The 18,859-nt window shown below is 39.4% G+C and overlaps 2 protein-coding genes across 3 annotated transcripts in view; one reads left to right on the top strand and one right to left on the bottom strand.

The window, feature by feature from the left end:
* Positions 1-5,498, bottom strand: part of wdr17 (WD repeat domain 17) — a 116,722-nt gene extending 111,224 nt beyond the window's left edge. The window contains exon 1 of the mRNA XM_017463393.3: positions 5,327-5,498. The gene's annotated coding sequence lies outside the window, so the exon portion shown is untranslated. The remainder of the gene's footprint in view (positions 1-5,326) is intronic.
* A 1,448-nt stretch (positions 5,499-6,946) lies between these two features.
* Positions 6,947-18,859, top strand: part of gpm6ab (glycoprotein M6Ab) — a 75,599-nt gene continuing 63,686 nt past the window's right edge. Inside the window, exons 1-2 of one of the 2 annotated variants that reach the window (XM_053679902.1) lie at positions 6,947-6,980; positions 7,528-7,664. In XM_053679902.1, the coding sequence (XP_053535877.1) occupies positions 7,661-7,664 (4 nt within the window). In that variant the 5' untranslated portion in view covers positions 6,947-6,980; positions 7,528-7,660. Of the gene's footprint in view, positions 6,981-7,500; positions 7,665-18,859 lie in introns of those variants that run through there. The other variant, XM_017463383.3, reaches the window with a different exon arrangement.

The following is an 18,859-nucleotide window of genomic DNA, read 5'->3' as shown; positions in this document are numbered from 1 at the left end:
CGTACGTTTGAGTTAAATTTTTTGTTATATTTAAGTGTATTTGGCTTAAAGAAATTGATTTATCAACTTAAAAAAATTCGATTATTAGCATCTGCGCTAGCTATAAACACTCTCCAAAGCTTTGTTTTTCTTCATAATATCTCTATATACATCTAATGACACATGACAGGACGACTTTTTTTTTAGAGAGACCAAAAGCAGGCGTTCTGAGGAATCATTCGAGCCAGCTGTTTGGATTTGTCACTGCCTTATACATCATGTTTTAAGAATAAAGTTGAATCAATCTCAGTCGAAATCCAACCTAATTGTATTTTTCATTGAATAACACACGGATCCAGTGAATCAAGTGTAGATCTGCTACTGCATCAGAGCACCTTCTTCTCAGTGGTGATTATTATTGTGATAATGATAGAATTAGAGCACAAATGGTCAGGGATCCTCCTGAAGGACAGACGGAGAGGCGTGATGTGGAATAAAACCGAGTGATAAAGAAAGCCACGAGAGGACGTGCGTTGAGAAAGACGATAAAACGCGGTGTTCGATAAATAATTGAACGTGTTTTTAATAATATTCGCAATTAAAAAATCTGCCGTGCAATGTGGTCTGTTAACAGTTAGATTTTGGTTTGGGAAAAAAAAACACAAATAGCTTTACTGTTTTAAACCTGGTGCATTGATACAAACGTCAGAATTACTGTATACAGCGCACACCGTTAATATTGGCACCCTTGGTAAATATGAGCAAAGAAGGCTGTGAAAAATGGTCTTTATTGTTTAACCTTTTGATCTTTTGTTCAAAAAATTCACAAAAATACTCTGCTCTCATGGATATCAAACAATTGCAAAGAAAACACAGGTTTGTAAAAAAAAGAAATCTTTGTTAAATATAGGTGTGCAACAATTTAAAAAAATATTTGAAGTATATTCCCATTGATATTTTAATTGGTTTTTTTAGTACATCTGGGTGACTAGGAACAGGAAATTCTTCAACCATGACTTCCTGTTTCACAGGGGTATAAATATGAGGTAACACACAGGCCAAATTCCATTAGTCATTCATAACGATGGGTGAGAGCGAGGAATGTAGCTGTGATGTGCGGGAAAAGGTTGTTGAGCTTCACACAATGGGACGTGTCGATAAGAAAATAGCACAAGCATTGAAAATGCCCATTTCCACCATCAGGGCAATAATTAAGAATTCCCAGTTGACTGGAAATGTTATGAATCGACCTGGAATTGGACGTGTGTCTGTATCGTCTCAACGCACTGTGAAGAGGATGGTTCGAGTGGATAAAAAATCTCCAAGGATCACGGCTGGAGAACTGCAGAAGTTAGTTGTGTCTTGGGGTCAGAAAGTCTCCAAAACTACAATCTGAAGTCACCGACATTACCACAAGCTGTTTGGAAGAGTTTCAGGAAAAAGCCTCTACTCTCATCCAAAAACACACTCGAGCGTCTTCAGTGTGCCGACACTACTGGAACTTCAAATGGGATCGGGTTCTACGGTCAGATGAAACCAAAATAGAGCTTTTTGGTAATAAACACAGAGGTGGTTTTGGAGCACACAGAGAGGTAGCCGTATGGAAAAGTCCCTCATGCCCACGGTTAAATATGGAGGAGGATCTTTAATGTTTTGGGGCTGTTTTTCTGCCAGAGGACCTGGACATTTTGTTAGGACACATGGCATCATGGACTCTATCAAATATCAACAGATATTACATGAAAACCTGACTGCCTCTGCCAGAAAGATTCAAATGGGCCGTTCACCAAACAGTCACCTTGTTGCTTATTTCCAATCCACACCTCTCTAATTAATCCACTATAATCCTGAACCCTTTAATCTAAAACCCTCGACATCTCTTCGTCCATCTTCCTGCTTGTCCTCATTTGTCACCCACACACACACACACTCGCACACACAGTGACAGACGGCTAAACAGTCTGAAACAAGCTCCTGATGGAACAGAATTAGCGCTGTGTAAATCCTCAGTGCAGCTGTGTGGAAATAAACACGCCCGTGATTAGTCTCTCCGGCACTCTGTAACGAGTGTGAAGCTGGAACGACGTTTCCTCGAGTCACTGCGGGACCGACAGACTCATCGGCCCGGTCTCTGTGCTCCGATACGAGATGGCGCTCACAGCAGGAGGCTTAACCGTAATGACCGTCCTGCAGAATAAGTGTCTTTCACGAGCACGCTCACGTCTTAATCCCTCAGGTCCGTGTGTGAGGAAAAGCTGCTTCATTTCAGCTCCGTGTTTCTTTTCACTCTCATCACATACCAACAACAAGATTATTCATTTATTAAAAAGAAAAAACTACAACAACACTTTACACATTTACTTACTGGTCAAAAACGCATGATGTAAAGAAGCGGTTTGTTAAAATCAAAACGCAGGATCAATTTCTCTCTCTTTATCCAAAATCAAGTCGAGGATCTGAGACACGTTTCATGTCTGCACCAAAAGTAACCATTTTGTAATAAACCCTGTACAGGATAGACGACATTTCAGTAATAATACACTCTGCGTTGTGCGCTTATAGGAAAATACTTGCTAAAAAACATCATACATTTGCTATTTTATCCGTTTATAATGGGTGGCTTGGTTGTTAAGGCTCTGGGTTACTGATCGGAAGGTTGGGGGTTCAAGCCCCAGCACTGCCAAGCTCCCACTGTTGGACCCCTGAGCAACGCCCTTAACCCTCTCTGCTCCAGGGGGTGCTGTATCATGTCTGACCCCAACTTCCTGACATGCTGGGGTATGCGAAGAAAAGAATTTCACTGTGCTGTAATGTGTATGTGATCAATAAAGACTCATTATCACTTAAACACTTGTTCCCTCACCAGTTCCCTCCCTCCGTCCGCTTTTTTCAGCTTGTCATGTCACCGTGAATCAAAGTTACAGCTTTGCCTCTGACTGTTACAAAGCGCTGACACTGGAGACTCCTTCCATAAAATGCTCAATAAACACATTCCTCCTTACAGCAAACTTCACCATATCAACGATTACACACTTATTATTATTATTATTATTATTATTATTATTATTATTATTATTATTCGTTCGTGCACGTGTCCGCCGCACAAGTCCCCGTGAACGAGCTGTTACTACGGAAACGACAACGAGCGCGTTAATACAGCTTAAGCCCGGGACCTGCAGCTGCACTACTGCCAGAGCTGCTGTCGTAGAAAAGAAATCAACACCTTCTGACCAATCAGAATTGAGAGTTCCTCAAGACTTTCTACTGAGAGAAATGTACTGCCGTGTTCTTTACGCCTCAGCGTTTAGGTGATGATATAGCTGTAATAAAGCTGTAATAATAATGCTGTAATACTATAAGCTAGCCATTTTGTTGTGATATGAAAGTAAAATCTTTTTATATTGATTTTTATAATGAAAAAAAAAAAAAAATATATATATATATATATATATATATATATATATATATATATATATATATATATTTACATATCTACACACCTATTTAATATGCTTATATAATTAATATCTTTATATGTATTTTCACACGCATGGTATAGCTGTCATGTTTGATTTATACAGTATTGGACGCGTTACCATTTTTTTTTTTTTCAGTAAATATATTTCCAATGATGTTATTCACATGAAATTTTCACCAGACATCAGTATTAACTCAAGAAATCCGGAAATGTAAAGAATTCACAACGTTAAATTCCATAAATAAAAGTTACGTGTAATAAAGTGGAATGACACGGGGAAAAAAAGTATTGAACACGCTAAGAAAACTCAGTTCTCAGTCGATCACCTGACTCGAATCCAATTGAACAAGATTTAAAGACAATATGTTTAGAAGAACGGACCAAAATCACACCTGAATACTGCGGCCCGTTCATTTCTTCATACGGGAAGCGACCTGAAGACATCATTACAAACGAAGGCTTCTCCGGTAAGTGTTAAATACGTTTCACTTAGCGTGTTCGATACTTTTTTCCCGTGTCATTCCTCTTCATCACACATAACTTCATTTATAGACTTTAACGTTGTGAATTCTTTATATTTCCGGATTTCTTGAGTGAATACTGATGTCTGGTGAAAATTTCACACGGATAGTCTCATTGTAAATATATTTACTGAAAGAAATGTTGACGCATTCAATACTTATTTCCCCCGCTGTAAGTTAAATTACGTCCTATTTTAAACGTAACCTAATTACTGTCATGCAAAATAAACCGAACTATTTAAACACGTTTGCTTTAAAAAAAAAAAAAACGTGAATTTGGTTTCGGCGTTTAAAACGAACTGGATGATTTAACACTAAATTCTTGATGATTTCAAACTAATTCAGAAAAGTAAAAACAAGCTTACGACGCTCCTTTCTTGTTTCGTTTTTTTTTTCCTAATTCAAATATGTTTTAATTCCCGTATCCGGGTCATAAATCATCCTAATCTGTCCGAACCACTTAGAAATAAAGGTATAAGTGGTCCTGATGAACTGATATTTGGGGTGGTTAAAGCGCACAGTAACGCAGGAATGCCGTGTTTTACAGATAAGCAACGACAGGAAGTGGGTTACAGAAACGAGTCAATCTGGAGAAATATGTAAACAGTGATTCATAATCATTCATTTATAGCACGGAGATAAAACAGAGGTAGGGTACAATAGGGGGGAGCCATTCATTTCTGGAGGACCTGGTTCTTTATTAAGTAAATAACTGTGTGAAAAGTATTTTTTTGTTTTTAAAATATTTATATATATAAATAATAAAGCAGTTATTGTCGTTGAATAGTGTTATGTATTATAAACGGATTATTTGCACATGACTAAAAGCAAAATGAATTATATATATATATATATATATATATATATATATATATATATATATATATATATATATATATATAGGGTTGTTAGGGTTTTTTTTCTCTTTAATTACAATGAATTTATATTTTCATTTGTATCCAGCGTAGTTTTCAGCACAGTATTTAGTTTATATAGATATATTACACACATCAATTTCTCCCTGAGGATTTCTGCTGTCTATAATAATATCCTGTCCTAGCTGATGGTCCAGAGACATGCACTGTCATTCCTCTGAATGCATTCACTCAAAAACGAGTCCTAATCCTGCCTTCCTGCGTTCAGTACACTGAGAAATGCTGTGCACTGAGCACCCATGTCCAGGTAAAGCCTTAATCTGCAGCATGGTCAGCTCAGGTCTGCTTGATCTGATCTGGACTACAGACAGATGCGGCTCTGCATTTGAACATTTCAGCTATTTTATACGTTTTAAAGCGGGGCTGCTGCAAAAAAAAATGTTTGGAGGTGTATGAAAAATCAAGTCGCTTACCTCGGTAGGTGTGTGTGCGTGCGTGCGTGCGTGCGTGTGTGTGTGTGTGCTCCGGCGCCGTGGTGCTGAGATTAAACCTTTATACCAAGAGGAGATCCTTCTGCTCCTACTTCCTGCTGCTCATCCCCATTGTACAGCGCTGCAATAAGAGCGCTGAGCCGCCAGGGGGAGACAAATGAATGGGAGTGAACGGAGCTGAATTTATTTATTTATTTATTTATTTATTTTAACCTCTTTAAATGTATTTCTGATCTCATCCATCTTTTTAAAAAAAAAAACTTTTATTTAAGCTTTTATTTATTTTTTTGTTTTTTTATTTATTAATGTGCTTGTTTTTGTTTGGGTTTTTCTCTAGGTTTTTTTCGTCGTTGTTCTTCACAATGTGGAGAGATGCTAACGCTGCGGCTACAGTACCGACCATGGTTACCATGGCAACTTTGTTTCGCGTAGCTCTCGAAGAGACAGCAAGAGAAAAACATAATACTGACTATTTTTTTTTTAAATCAACATTTGTATAAAGAACAATATGCATGCTAATGAATAAAATGAGTTGTTTATTGTTTGTATCCTCGTATGTATACTACATTGCGGCTTCCGTAGCCATGATGCGTCGCGTTGTGGTGACGTCACCAACCTTGACATAGATAAATAAATAAGTAAATGAATAAATATGTAAATAAATTAATAATAATTAATAATAATAATAAATAATTTGTGGTATGTACTTGTAAAGTGACACTGGAGGCTAAAAGGGTATTGTATAAATCAAATATATAAAAGAATAATAACAATACAACAACAACAACAACAACAATACTACTACTACTACTACTACTACTAATAATAATAATAATAATAATAATAATAATAATTGCATTTATAATTCCATATAGTAATACCAGAGGCAAAAAAAAAAAAAGGAATTTGCTCCTGTTTTTGGGTGTGCCCGTGTTCAGAATTGATTTGTGATGTCACACTCCACAGTAGTGGTAAATGGCTCATATAAAAGTAGACACTCAGGGCTTGAAGAAGTTGCAGTTTTTCCATAAGTATTCCTTTTACCTAACCTATCGTGTTTTACTATCTAAAAAAGCTTTAGTTGTGCTGTCTGTGTTATCCGTACCAGTGTTGTGTTATTGTGGAGAGGTGTGAATTGTTTGCCCAGCAGGAGGCTCACACCCCTCCCCTTTCCCATCGCCCTGCTCGCCAGCAGCTAAACACAGAGTCGCGCTACTCTACACACAGAAACCCAACAGTGCCCTGACTCATCTTATAACAGACTCGCGGCGATAAAATGATTCATTTGTTTACACTGATTGAGAATGTCCGATAAGTCGATGTCCATTGTGGCGGCGTAATGGATCACCAGTGTTCTGCGAGAAAGGGTTAAAGTGTTAACGTATCAAGATCAAAATGGTTTTAAGCTCAATTACGCTTCAGACTTAAATTTTAGGAATGCACACAATGAATTTATCCATAAAATATTTTTTTATATATGGTCTTATTTATTGAAACAGTTTCATAAATAGACCACCAGGTGGCGCTGTGTATCCTTCACATTCTCTCCACTGCAGCTGTAGAGGGTAAAAGGGGTGTGTTATTCCATTTTGCCGCTGAAGCTTGACAGTGCTGACACTCTTTCACTGATCAGGATGTGAGGATGATTTTTATTCATTTGTTTCCTGTTCACGTTCATGCCTGAATTCAACAACCTGTGTGTGTGTGTGTGTGTGTGTGTGTGTGTGTGTGTGTGTGTGTGTGTGCGCGCATCTGTGTATAAGATCTCTTACTAAAATGATAGCAGTTGTGTGTTCCTAAATGCCTTGCCACCTTTGCATGCATTCAATCTTTAACAGGAATATTAAACGTGTGATTAAGGCCAGGACAGTTCGTGCTAATCCTTACGTTTCTCAATCCTGTATTGTGCATTTGAGTGTTTGAGAACATCTGTATTGTAAATATACTCTCATTAGGAAAGACTTGAGGAGTGAAAAGGGAACAGTGGAAGGTGCACTGCAGCGTGTAACATCATCATGAGTCTAAAAGCAGACAGTAGTGGGTGTAGTGAGACTGAAAAAGATTTCAAAGAGAAAGAGTGCAGTGTGAATAAACCTCCATTGATGGATTTCTCTCCTCCTCCTCTTCCTCTTCCTCATTCTCCTCCTCCTCCTCCTTCTCCTCCTCCTGTCTGCGCTGATCAGAGCGTCTGATCCTCTGCGGGACTGAGCGACCCACATCACACTGCTCAGGAGTCAAACTGTGGACTAGCAGATCTCTAAACACTCAACACGCTCCAACACCGAACTCTAAAACACTGCGGCTGAACTCCTCAACATGGGTGAGTGAGAAACTTCCAGCATCCGAATCCAATCTTTCATACAAACACTGACAAAGTTTAGTCAACTCTGTTACTCTGGATTCAACACCGTTTGTGTGTTCAGTGGAGGTGTTTAACCTCCAAATTCAACATGTGTACTGTGTTGATTCAACACTTGGGATTGTTCCACGTGCCGTCTTTAGCATCTCAACGCTGTAGGAGTGAGTGTAGTACTCCGATTGTTCCACTTTGTTTATAACAGTTGTGGGTGTTAATTCGACACCTTATTTCAAAAGTATTTGTTAAGTGAAGGTGTTTAACCAACATTTATTGATTCAGCACTCGCGGTTGTGCTGTTTTCCTCAGCACCTCAACGCTGTAGCAGTGATCGTTGTACTTTTGTTCGATGTTGTGAGTGTTTATAACAGCTGGCGGTGTTGATTTAACATGCACACTAAACACTGTATATGTTCAGTAAAGGTCTTTAACCTCTCAGCATTTTAATCCAGAATTCGAAGGTGCCGTATTTATCTCCTTAACGCTATAGGAGTGAAGGTTGTACATTAAACGGTTGACTTTGTGAGCGTTTAGGACGGCCGTGCGGGTCCGATTCATCTCGCTAATTCAACACTGGATGTGTTCAGTGAAGGTGTTCAAACACCGGCAGAGTTAATATCAGGTAAGGTGTTCATTTAACACTTAGGGTCAATAATTCAGGTCTGTAGGTGTTTATTCAACGCTGTGGATTTCGCTGTGTGCTGACTTTGTTACCTCAACACTTTAAAGTGCACCTGTTATGGTCTTTCAAATCTTACCTTTCATGTAGTGTGTTATATACGTAGCTGTTTGTGAATGTAAAAAGTCTGCAAAGTTTCAAAAATCAAAGCTCACGACAAACGGAGTTATCGACTCCCAAAAGAAGGAACCGATTCTGAACAGCTGAATCGAGTCGTTAGTGATTCCAGACTTTACTTCCTGTACTAACCTACGTAGGTTCGTAACAAAAAAGCCCCACCTCTGGTCTTCATCACCTGCTCGCTGACAGACGGAGCTGAAACTCGTTACGGTAGTGGGCGTTTCCTTTTCGACACACGCTGACAGCGGTAGACCAATCACGACAGACCGGGACGTCTGACCGATCAGAGCGGAGTACGCTCTCAGAAAGGAGGCGTTTAGAACGAATCCTTTACAACGGATCATTTAACGAGTCGTTTGTGACACTGGGGGGGAAACGGTAACGCTGCAGTTTAAATTATGAGCACGTTAAAGTGTTTTTTGATCTCGGATGCACGGAAATCTATCGTATGAGAGCTTTAAAACAAAATTAGGCCCGTTTCAAAACCATAAGAGTGTATTGAATGATAATATAAAGTTTAATTCAACACCGTTAGAGCTCGTTCATTCAACACTTCAGATAACTCGGTCCTGTATGAATTGTAGGTGTTAGTTCAATTCTACGTACAGGTGTCGAGCTGCACTAGAACCTGGTACGTTTCACCAGTAAATGTGGCGACGCATATGTTTTATGGAGAGGAAAACAAAAGAGTGGAAATGATGCACAGGTCATGGGTTAAACACCCAGTGTGCATGTCGTGTATGCTGTTCTGTTGTTTTTGCGTTTCATCATGGGCGGCAAACCTCTGTAAAGACAGACCGTATACGGAAGTGTGGCCAAAACATAAAACTGTCATTTAGCATGGACCAGGCCTCAGACCAGGCCTAGTGTTGTGTTTATAACCCCGTGCTCATCATCGAGCTGACTGTCCCTTCGGACAAGGGAGTAGAAGCTGGCTTTGAGATGAAGAGGCTGAAGTACTCAGATCTGATCGCTGAGTGTAAGGAGGACCATCATCTACCCAGGAGAAGTAGGATGGCATGGCTTTGTTGGAACATCAGCTGCTCGCGTTCTGAGAGATATGGGGGTAACTGGAGCAAACCAGCGCAAGGCCCTGAAAGACCTGACTGAAGAGACTGAGTAGAGCAGCTTTTGGCTCTGGGTGAGGAGAAAGCACAAGTGTTGGTGTAGTAACACCTAATCTGAGGTCTAGTTGCAGAGTGTGGCAGGGAGACGCCACCAGGAGATGTTCCGGGGTTGCTGAGCGGTGGCACCCGGCTGACGACCCTGCAGATGACCTGTGCCATACGGAACCAGTGGCATTGAACATGCATTAACGGTGCCAGTGGGGCCTTATTCACTTTGGACGCCTGTATGACTCGGGCAAGGCTCAAAGACGAGCGGAGTAATCCTATAGGCACCTATGGAGGAAGTGCGATGGGCAATAATACCATAGCAGGTCAACGTCTACCTGTGCGATTAATAATATTAACCCTGTTAACTCCGACATTCACAATTGTCCCGTTTTTCCCACTCAAGGTGTTAAAAGGTGTGAGGGTTAGGGTTGAGTTCTTTATTTATTTACTAGTCTGAAGCCTGTTTTTTTTATTTTTTATTTTTTATGTTACATAACTGTGCTTTAGGAACAGTTTTGGATCGCAGATGTGTGGGAGGAGACAGACTTAAACTCTGCGGGGATTCGTTTATAACACCGTGTATTTACATCAATTTATGTACATCAAGATACTTGATAGTTATGAAGAAATCTCTCTCTCTCTCTCTCTCACTCTCTGACTCACTCACTCACTCACACCAGTGAAGAAGTTATATAACGAAGCTAGTATTTAAGTAACGAGTAAAACACCGTATGTCATGCTGCTATCGGAAAATAATCAGTGACGGGGTGGTGTGTGTGTGATGAAGCAGAGTTACTCCTAACACCTTAAAGGTAAATTGTTTTCCTATAACAGCACGCGGGGCCGTGTTTTATTCCTCTCATACCGCAGCAATTCGTCAATGCTAAGAACGATTCATTTAATTAAAGAACGACACGTCGTGCTTTTCATCTGTTTATAGCTACGTTTAACGTTGCGTAACTGAATGTGTGCACAACAAGTTCGTTCCTAATGTTACGTCAGTGTTTACGTTATAGCAGCTATAAACCGTCATTCCCTCACCAGCTTTTCTCTTTTTTTCTCTCTCTCTCTCTCTCTCTTTCTTGAAGTTAATCAAAAATAAAAATAAAAAACAGAGAGAAAGCGCAACATGTAAAACCCCTCTGTCCTGAAGATGTCACTGGAGACTCCTTCCAGAAATGTTAAATAAACATCTCCTTCCATCACCATTTTAATGATGAAACCTGCACGCACTGTGTACCGTACAAGTCCCTGCGAACAAGCTGTTACTATAGAAACAATGTCGTATTAACAAGGACGAGCGCGTTAACGTTGTGTAAACCTGTGATTTGAAGCGGCAGTACTGTCAAAGCCGCAGTCCTGGAAAATGAATCAACCCTGCATGTGTCGTGGTGATGTAAGACAGGTTCGGGGTGTTGAAGTGACAAACAGCTCCTCTTTGAGCGCAACACAGAAGCGCTCTGTGGCTTTTCGATTGCGTGTGATATGACTCTCAGCTGCACGTTGCGCTCTTTGTGTCTCTCTTTTCATGACCGTGGCTCTGTAATATATGCGCAAAGTCACATGAAGGATAAATAGCCGCATTATGTGGAACTTTTTGTGCCTCCTCCAAACATTCTGCTCTGCTGTGTGGGGTCTTTGACAGGCCTAACAAGTGTCCCCGTGTTTGTGTTTCCCCCCTCTGTCGGGATTCGCTCTCACTCTCTCTCTCTCCCTCTCTCGCTCTCTTTCTGCAGACTGGGAGCTAATGTGAAGAATTTGAACTGGGGTTTAAGGGTACATTGGCCTCGAGCTAAAGAAAAAGAAAACACACAGAGAGACTGTGTTGCTGTTAATAATGCCGGGACTGAACGTTCACATTCCGGCTTTATAACCGAAGTGTACGTGTCGTTCTGATCGAAGGTCAGACGGTGTTGATCCATTTTCTAAAACCAGCAGCTCTGACAGTAGCACAGCTAGGTATCACAGGTTTATATGAATGCCCGTTATCGTTTCTATAGTAACAGCTCATTCACAAGGGACGGATTTTAAAAACGTTTGTGATCCTGATATGGCGAAGTTTTCTGTAAGGAGATGTTTATGTAACGTTTATGGAAGGAGTCTCCAGTGTCAGCGCTTTGTAACAGTCAGAGGTAAAGCTGTAAATGAAAGTTTTCCGACATCTTAGGACATAAGAACGTGAGATCATGTGATCATAAGGTGAATGTCAGTTTACTCTGTGTGGTTTCTCCATAACATGACATGCTGCAGTTTTTTGATATACCTGTACATTGGCAAGAAAAACTTTGTGAACCCTTTGTGAATGTATAAATTTGTCTTAAAATCCGGTTTGATCTTCATCTAAGTTACTATAATCAACAAACACAACCGGTTTCAACTAATAACGCACAATTTATCGTATTGTTCTTGTGCATACTCAATATTTCATTCAAATATTCACAGTATATGTTGGAAAAAGTATGTGAACCCCTAGGCTAATGACGTCGACGAAAGCTAATTAGAGTGGGAAGTTGATGACCCTGGCGTCCAATCAATGAGCCTGGAGGTGTGTGAAACATTTAGAGTTTGTTCTTCACAAGAAACATCTGCTGATGTGAACCATACCTTGCAAAAAGACATCTCAGAAGACCTACGATCAAGATATTGCTGCCAAAGGAGGATCAACCAGCCATTAACTCCAAGTGTTCACTCACTTTTTCCACAGCACTGTGAACATCTAATGGGATGTGTTCAATAAAGACATAAAAGATTATAAACGTTTGAGTGTCGTTATCATAGCTTAAGCAAAGCTTGTGACTTTGATGAAGATCACATGAGATCACATTCCATGTCCTCTTTTTCTCAGCCATACAAAGCTCCAAACTCTTCAACTTTTAAAACGTTTTTTTTCTCTACAAATGACATTGCTACTAGTTTTATAGCCAGTAGCTATGACGTAGCTATAGTTTTTAGCCAGTAGCTATAGTTTCTAGCCAGTAGCTATGACGTAGCTATAGTTTTTAGCCAATAGCTATAGTTTTTAGCCAGTAGCTATGAAGTAGCTATAGTTTTTAGCCAGTAGCTATAGTTTTGAGCCAGTAGCTATGAAGTAGCTATAGTTTTTAGCCAGTAGCTATGAAGTAGCTATAGTTTTTAGCCAGTAGCTATAGTTTTTAGCCAGTAGCTATGAAGTAGCTATAGTTTTTAGCCAGTAGCTATAGTTTCTAGCCAGTAGCTATGATGTAGCTATAGTTTTTAGCCAGTAGCTATAGTTTCTAGCCAGTAGCTATGATGTAGCTATAGTTTTTAGCCAGTAGCTATGAAGTAGCTATAGCTTTTAGCCAGTAGCTATGAAGTAGCTATAGTTTCTAGCCAGTAGCTATGACGTAGCTATAGTTTTTATCCAGTAGCTATAGTTTTTAGCCAGTAGCTATGAAGTAGCTATAGTTTCTAGCCAGTAGCTATGACGTAGCTACAGTTTTTAGCCAGTTGCTATAGTTTTTAGCCAGCAACTATGAAGTAGCTATAGTTTTTAGCCAGTGGCTATGAAGTAGCTATAGTTTCTAGCCAGTAGCTATGACGTAGCTATAGTTTTGAGCCAGTAGCTATGAAGTAGCTATAGTTTTTAGCCAGTAGCTATGAAGTAGCTATAGTTTTTAGCCAGTAGCTATGAAGTAGCTATAGTTTTTAGCCAGTAGCTATGATGTAGCTATAGTTTTTAGCCAGTAGCTATGAAGTAGCTAGTTTTTAACCATTAGCTATGAAGTAGCTATAGTTTCTAGCCAGTAGCTATGACGTAGCTATAGTTTTTAGCCAGTAGCTATGACGTAGCTATAGTTTTTAGCCAGTAGCTATGAAGTAGCTATAGTTTTTAGCCATTAGCTATGAAGTAGCTATAAGTCCAGCAAAGCTTGTGACTTTGATGAAGATCACATGAGATCACATTCCATGTCCTCTTTTTCTCAGCCATACAAAGCTCCAAACTCTTCACCTTTTAAAACATGTTTTCTCTACACATGACATTGCTACTAGTTTTATAGCCAGTAGCTATGATGTAGCTATAGCTTTTAGCCAGTAGCTATAGTTTTTAGCCAGTAGCTATGAAGTAGCTATAGTTTTTAGCCAGTAGCTATAGTTTTGAGCCAGTAGCTATGAAGTAGCTATAGTTTTTAGCCAGTAGCTATGAAGTAGCTATAGTTTTTAGCCAGTAGCTATAGTTTTTAGCCAGTAGCTATGATGTAGCTATAGTTTTTAGCCAGTAGCTATAGTTTCTAGCCAGTAGCTATGATGTAGCTATAGTTTTTAGCCAGTAGCTATGAAGTAGCTATAGCTTTTAGCCAGTAGCTATGAAGTAGCTATAGTTTCTAGCCAGTAGCTATGACGTAGCTATAGTTTTTATCCAGTAGCTATAGTTTTTAGCCAGTAGCTATGAAGTAGCTATAGTTTCTAGCCAGTAGCTATGACGTAGCTACAGTTTTTAGCCAGTTGCTATAGTTTTTAGCCAGCAACTATGAAGTAGCTATAGTTTTTAGCCAGTGGCTATGAAGTAGCTATAGTTTCTAGCCAGTAGCTATGACGTAGCTATAGTTTTGAGCCAGTAGCTATGAAGTAGCTATAGTTTTTAGCCAGTAGCTATGAAGTAGCTATAGTTTTTAGCCAGTAGCTATGAAGTAGCTATAGTTTTTAGCCAGTAGCTATGAAGTAGCTATAGTTTTTAGCCAGTAGCTATGAAGTAGCTATAGTTTTGAGCCAGTAGCTATGAAGTAGCTATAGTTTTTAGCCAGTAGCTATGAAGTAGCTATAGTTTTTAGCCAGTAGCTATGAAGTAGCTATAGTTTTTAGCCAGTAGCTATGAAGTAGCTATAGTTTTTAGCCAGTAGCTATGATGTAGCTATAGTTTTTAGCCAGTAGCTATGAAGTAGCTAGTTTTTAACCATTAGCTATGAAGTAGCTATAGTTTCTAGCCAGTAGCTATGACGTAGCTATAGTTTTTAGCCAGTAGCTATGACGTAGCTATAGTTTTTAGCCTGTAGCTATGAAGTAGCTATAGTTTTTAGCCAGTAGCTATGAAGTAGCTATAGTTTTTAGCCATTAGCTATGAAGTAGCTATAAGTCCAGCAAAGCTTGTGACTTTGATGAAGATCACATGAGATCACATTCCATGTCCTCTTTTTCTCAGCCATACAAAGCTCCAAACTCTTCACCTTTTAAAACATGTTTTCTCTACACATGACATTGCTACTAGTTTTATAGCCAGTAGCTATGATGTAGCTATAGCTTTTAGCCAGTAGCTATAGTTTTTAGCCAGTAGCTATGAAGTAGCTATAGTTTAGGAAGAATTGCTAATGTAGAATCCCCTCTGTTTTATGATGATCAGGAACTAATACAAGGCAAGCGATACGTCTCAAGTTAGAAATGAATGGTTAATATGTAATATTATTAAAGAGTCTTAAACAGCTTTCCAGAGGAAACAGCGTCTGCCTGGACGCCTCCTCCTCCTCCTTTCCTGTATGAATTGACAAGGCGAAAAATTTCAATAACAGACTATCTAACCTCGAGCCAAGGCCGCCTGGCAGCTCGCATATTTTCCTGCCTGTATTATCTCACGATATGTGCAGTGTAAGGTTTCCAGAAAGAACAATAAACAGCTAGCAAAAGAGGTGCTCTTCTTGTTGGGTTTACACCCTCCCCCGACTTCGCTTTTTTCCCCTTCCTGTGGCTGAACTTTGTTTTGTTTTATTTTTTTTGTTTTTTTTGTGCCAAACACAATCCCTGAGCTCGCCCAATCGTGCCTGTGTGTCTCAGCCCGTGGGCGAGTCTCTGATGACCTGACAGACGGACCGCGTCTCCAATTCTGCCCACTCTTTAACTGTGGAACGTTTGGTCATGCGCAGGAAATAACTGGAGAGAAGAATAGTGTGTATTCTCCACTCCAGGATCAGATTCTCAGTGCGAAAACAGAGAGATGGAGTAGGTGGGTGGACAAAATCTTGGGTAATCTTGAGCGTACAGTACGATAATCCTGTTGTTCATGACAGAGCACTTCTCTGTACCGTATATATTTATTTGCAACGTCCTACTGATGCGTTCTGCAGCTGTGTTTCTACACTTTATCCACTGTCTGTATTCTTGGAAAGTTTGACACACTCTTAAGAGGAGAAGGATGTACATCTGCTAAAATCATGGGCTTCATTTAAATGGCTTTCCCAAAGTGGATAGAGTTTAAAGCTCCACAGCAGGTCACCATCAAATATTTATCACTATGTGCATTGATTGAAAGTAACTGAAAATACATATTATTTGCAACATAAATAAATAAATAAATAAATAAATAATAATTATTATAAATTATAGAAAGATTGCCAGAAAGGTAAGCATAAATATTAGGATTTGTATTTAATATTAAAAATAAATAAACAAACAAACAAACAAAAAGAAATAATAATAATAATAATAAAAAATAATAATAATAATAAACTTCCACTGTAGGTCACAAATACAAATCCAGAAACAGATAAGTACAATATAATCAAAAATAATAATAATTAGTGAATTTACACAAATACAAAATATTACTTCTACATACATGCATTTTTTTACGCTGTTTGTCGGTTCTACGTGAACGGATTCATTTACATTAAAACAGCTTTAAATGATTAACAGTTTGCTTCATCTGTTTCTGTACAGCCAACAGGATTTGATATTTAAAACCCTGGAATAAAATCAATGTGAAACATTACACAGGCGAACCCGGGGACCCTCGAGCCGAAGGGGCGGCAATGCTAAGCACTATACCACTACTACGCATTTGGCCAAGGTAATTCTTTTCTTAAAGTAAGTCTTTTCTTCCTGCGAGTGCCAACATCTTAGCGTCGACTCCTCATCTTCTCACGAGATCGGATCCCGTTAATACCAGGGTACTGGATCACACTCACTCGACATAATTCAAGATGACAGATTCGATTTTTTTGTTTACGTTAAATTGACTGTAAGCAATGAAATCACGTTTTGAAGAGTAAATATGAAAGTCGATCTTTTTTATGCGACTTATTCTCTTGAATCAGACTGACCACATATGCCCTTTTTTCAGTGTAGGGTAGATACGCATATCAAATTATCTTGATATATCGATATCAGTATCACTACCTATTTAACACAATACCCCATGATGAAAGATTAACCAAAAAGCAAAGAAAAAAAAAAACATGCAAAAAAACTATTTAAAAATGTAACAATATCAGCAAAACTACACTGAATTAGTAATAACTTTATAATAAATTAGCCAAAAGCTAAAGGTTACTGGCTGGAAGTCTGAGCCTGTATTAACGACTTTATTTTAGAAACAAACCCTGGTTCAAGTCTAAACTGCTACATAATAATAGCCATTGGTGGATTTGGTGGATATGTGTATATTTAACAACAGATTGCCAAAAAAAAGAATGACATTACAGTGAATGTTTTGGCAGAACTAAGAAACTAAGTACTCATTTTTATTTTTATTCTTAATACATACTGTAGTAATGTGTGCTAATACTATTAAAAGCTCAGCTTCTGGCTTCTCAATTCCCCCAAATTGTCATAGCTCCACCACAGCACCCCCCAGGAAACCTGACCCATGTGTTTATTTATTTAGTTTTTATGTGTTTTATAATCTAGCTACACAATTTTGATTTCGTTTAAATTCATGACGGGGAACCGAGGAAGACATCAAAGTATTGGAAAGAGACAGTTCTGTTTAAACTACGGGTGTTACGGTTTGAAATTTTCACGGTATCATAACCTCGTCTAAAAATATCACGGTATTACAAGTCGATGAGTTAAAACACAAGCCTGTGATGAAAATGAACGGAGAAATGTATTAGGTGATTCTTACAGAATGCCTCGAAGGAATTTATTGGACGGGCAATGCAATTTCATCTGTATTTTGAAAAGGAAACCAGTGAGAAAGCAGTGATCTCGTTCAGTGTTGATGTTTTTCCCAACTGAGCCTCAAGTTTAAGGTATTCATGAACGTGAAGGTCCATAAAGCCATTGTTCTGTCTCTACGATCCTGATATCTGCTCGGGAATTTCCGCAGTATGATGTGCTTCAGTCTTTTGGCTTTTGCTGTACAATAGCGACTGTCACGTCTCTGTGTGCGAACAGCATGTGGAATAGAGATTACGCTTAACGGGTTTCTGCTGTGTTCGCACATTCAACCTCACCAAAGCTCGGCCTTGAAGAAATAGTTTGGAAAATCAGTTTAACACAGATTTCTACTTACCACGAATGCAGCGCAGCAACCGAAACCTGTTTGAGATCCACTTTCAACTCCTGAAATTTAGCATGGATGACATTTTTGGGGATTTACAGTATATTCATGGCTATGAGAAGAATGGAACGTTGATACCCGGTCAGGAATACTACAACCACACTCACACGCACTTTCATACAGAAACAGATACGGTTAAAATGAGGACCGAGGACTCCCATGTGGTGCAGATCTCTTAGGGTTTGCTGTGAAACCCCATGAGAACACAGTTGGAACCACAAGTGGAAATGTTAGCCATTGGTATCTATTAAATAATGGATAAGAATAGGAGAGCGCACTTCTCTTACAACAGAAGTGTGAACTTGCTTCATATTCCTGGAGATTTAACACCTGCTAGCCTTCACTCTCTTGGGGTTATTAGCTGATGTACAACAGTCCTACCTAGCTAACACGACGGAACTGGATTTTAAAATAGGACTGAAATTCTTGTAAATGTTCAAGAAAACATTAGGTTTGGACGAAGTACTGATACTCTGGAGTGCTGAGAGGCTAAACAAGACGAAAGACTGAACAAGCGTCAACAAGGCAACAATTTGAGATGGGTTCACATAGCCATTTACATTTACATGGGTGGCCTGATGACTAGCCGCCACCCCCAGCACTCCAGAGGGTGGGTCCTGGTAACCATAATGCAACTTGAATGCCCCTTTCAAGTGAGCAGGGAGGCCTTACCCCGGTGGAGCAGTTTTAGTATATTGGGATCTTAGGGTTCCTCATGCTTCCACTATGCTTAGTCTCTGTGATAGTTTGAGGGGTGAGGCTTGGAGCAGAGCCATTGCTCCTCCAAATTGAGAGGAACCCGTTGAGCTGGTTCAGCCACCTTGCAAGGATGCTCCCTAGTTGTCTTTCACCAGAGCTGTATCAGGCATGTCCCACTAGATGGAGACACCAGGGCAGACCCAGGATGTTCTTGGGAGATTCTCAGCAATATAATACAAGACAAGATCTGGCACAA

The sequence above is a fragment of the Ictalurus punctatus genome, chromosome 3 (genome assembly GCF_001660625.3).
Source record: "Ictalurus punctatus breed USDA103 chromosome 3, Coco_2.0, whole genome shotgun sequence".
NCBI classification, from domain to species: Eukaryota; Metazoa; Chordata; class Actinopteri; order Siluriformes; family Ictaluridae; genus Ictalurus; species Ictalurus punctatus.
This window is presented reverse-complemented; position numbering and strand designations above follow the sequence as displayed.